Consider the following 8557-nt stretch of genomic DNA (forward strand, 5'->3'; position numbering starts at 1 on the left):
TTTCTAGGCATTTGTCTTTTTGTTCTTTGGGATTCTCTACTGTGTAAGATCCTGTTCTGCCATAAAGGCTGGTCAGGGAATAGGTAGTAGCTGTAGTGAGAGTGATACAACATATCAAAGACAATGAAATTTCACAGTTGGTGGGTTCAGTGTTTCAATTTATTTTGTAACTGCGTTAGACTTTGAGGCAGGACATGTTTCCTTTACTACCCATTCTTTTTCAGAAAGACACCAAAAGGAAGAGAGTTCCTTATGTTTTTCACTCCTTTTCTCACTTTAAGTGATGGGGCAACAAAAATTATAGGATTTTTAGAGATGATGGATCATTTCTTTAGAAAAATTATGTATTGGGATCGGAAAAAAAAAAAAAGGCCACAAGGCTTTAGGATATAATTGTTTGCTCCCAGCTAGTAATATGGGAAGGAGTTAGAGCATCTATTGATTGAGAGTTTCCTCACATATGCTAATTTGCTTATGAAATGGGGGGAAAAAGATATTTTGTTCTTGATGGTATGGCATCCTCGAACATCTTCTAGGTTTGGATGTGAAAGTACTCTTTAATGTCTTTGCAATAAAGCAGTTTGAAGATATGTAATACTTCATTTGCTGTGCCTGCTAGCTTCTATTCTTATAATCACCTCTGAGGCTTCTAGTTTTTCATCAGTCTGCTTCAACCTGATCTTCAAGCTTTAAAAGAAGAAAAAATATGATCTGAGATGTATAATCTGATCTTCCAATAAACATAGAATTTGCAGGATTCAACTGATGATTTTTAAATTTAAACCATGTGGCTAATATGCTTAGTTAAACCAGTGTTTTAAGCTATGCCTGTATATACAGCTGGCTAAGTTGATAGACTTCTTTCATTTTAATACAGTTCTGAATTCATTTTCAGGTTCTTGATGGGAGAAACCTGGGAATGGTGTGATGGTATAGAAATAGCTTTATATTACACTAGTTATTGCAGGTAGGGTGACTTCAGTTTGCGGAGGCTTTTTGTGTTCTCCTAATGTCCTTCATTAGGAATTAGTTAAATGAGTTAACTAAAACTGCTTGTATCTTCATGATCATCTCAAGCCTATCTTGTCACGTTCAGTGTAATTCAATCCAAAAACTTGACCAATCACAGTATATTCTAGCCAAAAATTAATCTCATTTTATTGCTTGGTCCAGTGTTTTCATTTTAAAGGTCTGTCTTTGTTTGTCCTTCAGTGCTTCAGTACACAAAATCAGTAGGCCAGGATGTGCCACCACTATCAAAATATTGCTATGGTCTCACCGACAAAGAAAGCTTTTGCTGGTCTGGATAAAGTCCTGTTGCCACAAGCATGGTCCTGTTCTTAAAATGAAAGTTGAGAATGTCAGCTTTCAAACTCTTTTAATCTTCTTTCTTTTAGTGGTGGTGATGGATTTTCATTTATATTATTTTTATAGTACTTATTAAAATATGTACACCCACCCACCCCCACCCACCCCACACACACGTTGTCAAATGGCAATGCCAGCACAGTCCAGGAGAGGGAGTTGGAGCCCACAAATAAAGAAAATCTTATTCGTTCTCTACTTAAATCTCCACTAAGATCTACTTCATGGGTGGTGTTCAGAGCAGTTGGTGTCCTCCCCTATGCTATGAAAAACGAACAACAAAAAATTTTATATTCTTAAAGTATATTCTGTGTATTCTAAAATCTGTAGAACTTCATCTTTACATTTCCTACTCATGGCAAAAGCAGGATGAGTGACATCAAGCCAAATATCAGATAGCAAAGTAAGAAGATTTTCATTGGCCTAATGCACATCACAAAACAGTTTTATCAATTAACCCAGTCTGTCATATGGTGTTTAACACAATTGCATGCTTGACTGTTCCCAAAAACTGAAGCTGAAGAGCATCTGCTTTGTTTAATATGTGACTTGGAATAGACTCGATTTACACCAGAAACTTGTACTTACTTGATGCTAAAATATTTACTTTATTGAGTACTTTATTACTAAGTACCGAGATGTGTTATGTGCCTTGGTTTTGTTTGGTTTTTTTTTCCCCAGAATCTTGCTGCTGAAAAAACATATAATAACCTAGATATCACGGTGACGCAAGCCCTACAGCACCGTTCTCAGTATTTTGAAGGTGTTGTAAAGTGTAGTATGCTGGAAACACTGGAGACCATTGTGGATAGAATAGTGAAGGCTGAGGTGAGTTTGCATTTTATTTTTCCCTTTACTGTAAGTTAAAAGTTGTATTACCAAACTAATAAATAGTAGAAATTTATCCTTTCTAAATTATTTTTGACTACTTGGTGGAAAGTATTTTTTTCATAACTGCATCTGTTGGGTATCAGTTTGCTTTATAGACTTAGATTATAGATGCTTATAGGGATGTGCAAAATCTTGTACAGTACATCTGTAATAATACTCTGTTTTTTGCATTTCTGTTTTATGGCATTAACGGAACTGAATGCGAAGCTTCTTTGAAAGAATCAAGTTTCTTTCAAGCCTGCCACAAGTTTTGCAGACAAATAATTCTTTAAACTCCAGCTTATAACTAGGTTGATTGGCATATTGTTCAGGAAATGTAATGGGTACAATTAGTTAATGCATACTGAGTCCTGCACTGCTCTCATATAAATACTGTGAAACAGGGCTAGAAAATAAATTATTGTGAAGAAGCCTTCACTAACTGCTCTTGTAAATTATTTATCTGTGTGCTTTCCATTCTTTTGGTGCTGTTTATCTTGTTTGTTAGTACTGGGAACTTTGTTATACACGGAGGTGAATGAGTATGTAGGTCTTCCTCCCCTATTATGCCTCTCTGCAGAAGAAAATCAGTATTACCAGTTTCAGTTGTCTCCGAGGTGTGATAAACTCCATTTAGATGCTTTAACTTCTTCATTTACAAGATTTTTTTTTTTTTTTCATCTTCAGGGCTGTAACCATGCATATACTTGATATGAATAAAACTTCCACTTTGTTAATAACCCCTTAGAACCTCCATTAGGCAATTTTTACTTGTAACTTTCTGCATTTGCTTGAGCTTCTTCCTGAAATTGAATAATTTTAGCATTGCTGATATACAGATTTCAAATTTGGATAATTTTATTACTATCTTAAGAAGCTTCAGGTATTTGGGTTTTAAGAACAACTCCTACCCTTTGGTTCAGTCTAAACATAGGGAGATTATATGTAAAAATGAGTCAGTCAATACTACAAGCTATTTTTAGCTGCCAGACGACTGCTTGATGTTACTGGAAATGAAACAAATGAAACAATTACATTGTCCATTTTTCTTGAATTCATTACACTGAGAGAAGAATAAAATGATTAAATATGTGCATATACAAAAACTAATAACCCCATCTAAAATATCTCCAACATAGTTCCATTAAAAAGAAAACTCAACAATATTTTTCTCTCTTCTCCCCCCTCTTTTTCTTTCCTCCCTGTGTCAGGTGGGTATGACTGTTCAAATAATTCAGAGCTCCTCTTTTCTTGTATCTAACTAGCAACGAAGTGGTTGACCTCAACCATAAATTAACATATCTATTAAATCAAGACTGATGCAGCTTTCTTGCTATCACCTCTGTAAGAAGATGAGAAAAATTCTTTTCACTTTCTTCACCATTATATCTGATTATTTGAATTTAAAATAACGAAGAGAGAGAATTCACTTAGGTAAAAAGTAAACATGTAGTAGACTCTCAACTTTTGACAAAGACCCTTTTTAGGATCGCTTATTTATGAGCTGTGATGTTTAGGTTATACAACTCTATGCCCACTTGCAGTGGACTCTGGTGCCAGGACTGACATTAGGGCACTCTCCTGGTTCTGCAGTGGTCTTTCACTGCTGTAGCCTGCTCTGGCCGATGAGCCTCAGGATATAGGAGTATCTGCCTGCTTTCCCCACAGTTAGGATAAAAGTTTTGTAGTATAAAACGTTTCCTAGGATAGATTTGTAATGATAAAATCATTATTTAAAAATAGTCTTACTGTTGATAAATCTTTCTTCCAAGTTGTGTCCTTGTGTTTATTAACTCTACAGTGAGTTTGCACAGATAAGTTGAATCTTTTTTTCTGTCTTCATGCAAAATGAGGATTTTAAATCCAATCTGGCACTCAGTTTCAGTTGTGTAGCCCTACGAGAAAAACTAGGTTAAAACCAACTTGGACATGTCAAGATACAAGTTTTAGTGCTGTGCCTCGCTCTGTTGAGAAAGTATCTTTCGGAAGGAAGCCTCATTTTATTACTGTGTCTTATTTTTTGAGATCGCAGTCCTGAATTGTGCAGAGCCTGTAAGTTGGGGAAAAGTGTTTTATGAGAGTGCCACTTTTTGAGAGCAAAAGTATTTTAAGGACCTAGATCTTGGCTTAGCTGTCACTTCAAATCTGATTTTGTTGCCATGTCAGATAGCTGTATGCTTTTTAAACATGCACTAGTTTTCATTTATGTAGGGTAAGCTCGTTTGTACTGCTGTGTGAGATTGGTATTGCTAACATTTTGACCCATTCTTTTTTTTTTCTACCTGTCTTCATACTGCATTACTTCAAGATTTTTTTGTTTTGTTTTGTTTTTCTTTGCTTTAGCTTTTATTTTAAATCAGGCAAATATCTCAAAATATTTTCCCTGCTTGCAGGTTCATCGTTTGGTGGTGGTGAATGAAGCAGATAGCATTGTGGGTATCATCTCCCTTTCTGACATTCTACAAGCTTTGGTACTCACACCAGCAGGTATGGATGTTGCCTTCTGAGCTTTGCCATAAGTCATTTGGTAGTGTGTACACCCTGCTGGTTTTAATTTATTTGACAATGACAAACTTTTGATTTTCAACTTTTGTAACTGTTCGATCATAGTTCTTAAATACACTTTTCATTTCTCTTCAGGAAAAAGCTGACAAAATATTAACTGTCAGTCTTTTGTTCAGAGGAATGCGTGCAAAAGCTTCATGAATGTCATTGCTGTCCATATATCGTTTTAGGAAAAAAGGTCTTGATTAATGTTTTAACAGGAAAGACAGGATTAAGTTGAATGTTGCATGTATAGACAACATCTACAACAGGGCGCCTTCCCCACCTTCCTGAATTTCTGTACTCGGGCCAAGTGCTCCTAGTGTGGAGGCAGCTGTGCTTTCCACTAGCTCTGCAAAACCACCTCCTCGGAGCCCTGCAGTTGTCCAGCTATGCTGTGGGTTTTGGTTGGCGTAACTATGTCAGAGACGTCACCCCAGGCCACCAGAATTATTCCAGTAAAAATCTCTAGTGTATTACTAAACATGATCAGGTTCCTTGTAACAAGAGTATCCAACAATAGGTTTATTTCTGCTACTTTTATGTTGGTTGGTTGGGAGGGAGGGGGGCATTGGGTTTTTTTGGTGGTGGTTTTTTTTTTTGTTTGGTTTTGGTGGTTTTGTTTTGTTTTTTAAGTTTTGCCCAAGTTACTAACCTGCTTTATGTTCTTCATTGTAACTTTACTTTGACCACATAAATGACTTCAGTGTCACAACAACTAAAGCAAAGCGCTCTTTTGGCTTTGTGAGGAAGACAAAAAATGTCTTGAGGATTACAATTTTGCCTCAAAAAAAATCAGACTAAGCAAATGGAGCTGGATAAGTCCTTCAAAAAAGAAAGTCTAAATGTGAGCTTAACTGGGATCTCTTGCTTGCGCTGATAGATAATATGATAATGTAAAAGTCTTTCTCCTCTGTAGATTTTAAAAACAACAATGTATTTTTTTAAAATAGTAAGATTTCTCCTCTGAAAAGAAGCAATCAGTGGTACTGCTGGAGGTATTATGTCAGTGCATCTGGTTCTTTTTAATGACCTGGAAGAGCAAGTAACCCAGCCTTCTGTGAAAGGCATGGATGAGTATGAGAAATCAGCCCAAAGGCCTGGGTCAAATGGGCTCATTGCCTAGAAAGAGAATGGAGGAGTATATGTCCTTCCTAAGAGGGAGATGTAAAGACAGGCAGATGGTGCCTCTCCAGGCAGAGGAGGTAGTTTCGCCCACGACTGGAGGGTAGAAGGATCCAAGGAGGGTAGATCTTACTGTTAATGGAGCAAAGTTTAGACAGAAAAGGTGAATCTGGATACTGACGAACCAAGAGCTTTGTTATATTGGAATTACATGGATACTTAAGTTGCTGTGAACTGATAAAACAGTGCCCTGTAATTAAAAAGGGCAGTTCCTGCTCCCGTACGCTGGGCCATGTGCTTCTGGCGTTTAGTGTGTGGCAGCACCCACGCTCATGAGATCCCTCTGTGAGCTGCTTTAACTCACTGATCTAGCAGGAAACTGAGCCAGCAAAAAAGCTGCAGAGTTTTGTCAGTTTGGCGCACTAAACTGGCTCAAAGAAGAGTCTAGTACTAAGTACAGGGGTTAGAGCAACAGAGGGGGCAGGATTATGCCACTGGAAGAGATGAGGTGGGGGAAGGCATTTTTTTAGGAGCAGTTAGGTGTTAGATTGCAGTTCCACAGGCAACTGCCCAATTTTAGATTGGGATTTGTTTCATGAAGTGAGGATGTCTGCAATGTAGATCTAGTTTGTAGAGTCCGGAGTGTGATTTACCTCTTAAAGTGGATGCATAAGAATGACCAGATAAATCATGCCCTAAAAGTATCCATTTCTGTTCACAGACTAGAAAGGAAAATTTATTGACTGGCGGGAATTAAGACCAGCCTACAGTAGGGGAAAAAGTATCAGTTGTGATGAGAAAACTGGATGTGTTTAACGAATTTTTCAGTGTTTTATTATATATTACAAGTAGTAACTCCAGGTTGCTGGCGAGAGATTCTTGTTCTCTAGAGTTGGATGCTGAAGCCAAACTCACCATAGGGTTCAGTCGTGGCCCAGCATGTGGCTAGTTTGAGTACTTGGAGAAGAGGCAAAATGCTATACAGTCCTGCCGAACAGGTCTCTCAGATCCCTACTGTAGGCAAAATCTGCTTCTGAGCCAGGAAAAATGGGTCCATCAACACAGTGTAGTTAAACTGAGTTCTTATATAGTTTATTCTCAAGTAGGACTTCATTTTTTGAGGTTATTATGATGATTAAGCTTGGCTTCTAAGCTGATGGACAGGTTTGGGATGTGGCTTTTTGGTTGGGTTTTTTGAAAATAAATTTTTTTGCTGGGGAGAATCTTCAAAGCCACTTTCAGTAACTTCCCAGAAGAGTTACTGAAACTACCTTGCCAATGAAGTTAGAAGCAATTAATGGTCTCAAGGCCTTCCTCACTCTGTTCACTTTAGTATTTAGAAATCCTGCAGCGTATTCTTTATAAATGGTATCCGGTACTAAGATTCTGATAATGTGGTCAGACAAAGTTGCAGCATTCAGAATGAGCCGTGCTTTTCCAGAAGCCAAGTACTATGTGCATAAGGAAATCACGCATGCTTTCCTCTTTTGTTAACAGGTGCCAAACAAAAGGAGAATGAAAGTGAATGACGGCTGTGAATGTATACACGTTTGTAGGAGAACTTGAACAAAGTTTCTGGGTCAAGTTTGTCTCAAGAACAGTGACTGCAATAGAACAGAGCAGGATTGTTGAGAATGTGTATTGGGACTTAGTGATGGATGATGAGTCTATTCCCCCCAGTGATGTCACAAAAAAAGCAGCATGACAAAAGCTTATGTTAAAATGTAGGCTTGTATTTCAAAATGTCTTCAAAACATTTGCTGGAAGACTTCACATGATGTCCTTCATTAAAATGCACTGTATTCTGAAACTTTTTCATTTTGTATTTGACAGAAGTCACTGGTCAGCAATGAATATATGTGACATAAGGCAAGTGTATGGCATATTCATATCATAGTGCCTTATGTCAAAATACAGCAATATGTCATCACTGTTGCCCATCACTGTCAAAGGAAGTATTGTGCTAAACGAGACACTGTATTTGAATGTGAAAGTCTTTAAACCTAAAACCAAATCAGTTTCAGTTCTCATTAGATTTGTCATAAAAGCTGTAATTTGAATATCGGTAGACTTCTTTAAAACTTCAATGACAGTTTTGTGTTAAATGTTGCATTCTGAACTGAGATGTAAACCAAGACTGATTTTAAAACAGCTTTATTTATTTTTACTTTCATGACAATTTTTTACACATCTTTTGGTGGATAGCTAAAATTTCACCATATCCATTAATAAACTGTTGATTGTTATACAAACAAGTGGTAGATTTTCTCATTATTTAAAACTTTGGAGTTGCAGAAGCGAGTGACCAGTCCATATGACTTGAGCTGAAGATTTCAGAAGCATGGATTGGAAGTGCTCTGTACTGCAATACACAGGCACCATGGAAGAAATGAGGTGCCAGAGAAGAGTATTTTCTTCTGTATTAAAGTGTAAAACGATGTTTGTACAACAAAGCCAAAACTTTTTATTGTATATGATTTGTACAGAAGTGGAGGAGTGAGGAAAGCTGTGGGGTCTTTACTAATGTTAAATGTACTGTAAAGTTTGAAGATGAGACTTTTATAATTGTAGATTCTTGTAGATGGAAGAAATTAAACCCTACAACATCAGTTTGGTTTTAGCGGTTCTTTAGCCAAGTTCTTTTGCATGTATA

At 37.1% G+C, this 8557-nt stretch overlaps 1 protein-coding gene across 1 annotated transcript in view; it reads left to right on the plus strand.

Annotated features, from left to right (window-relative positions):
• PRKAG2 (protein kinase AMP-activated non-catalytic subunit gamma 2) overlaps positions 1-8557 on the plus strand; it is a 233615-nt gene extending 225058 nt beyond the window's left edge. The window contains exons 14-16 of the mRNA XM_075144229.1: positions 2047-2193; positions 4629-4722; positions 7402-8557. Of these exons, the coding sequence (XP_075000330.1) occupies positions 2047-2193; positions 4629-4722; positions 7402-7433 (273 nt within the window). The 3' untranslated portion in view covers positions 7434-8557. The remainder of the gene's footprint in view (positions 1-2046; positions 2194-4628; positions 4723-7401) is intronic.

Source organism: Calonectris borealis, chromosome 2 (assembly GCF_964195595.1).
Source record: "Calonectris borealis chromosome 2, bCalBor7.hap1.2, whole genome shotgun sequence".
Classification (NCBI taxonomy): domain Eukaryota; kingdom Metazoa; phylum Chordata; class Aves; order Procellariiformes; family Procellariidae; genus Calonectris; species Calonectris borealis.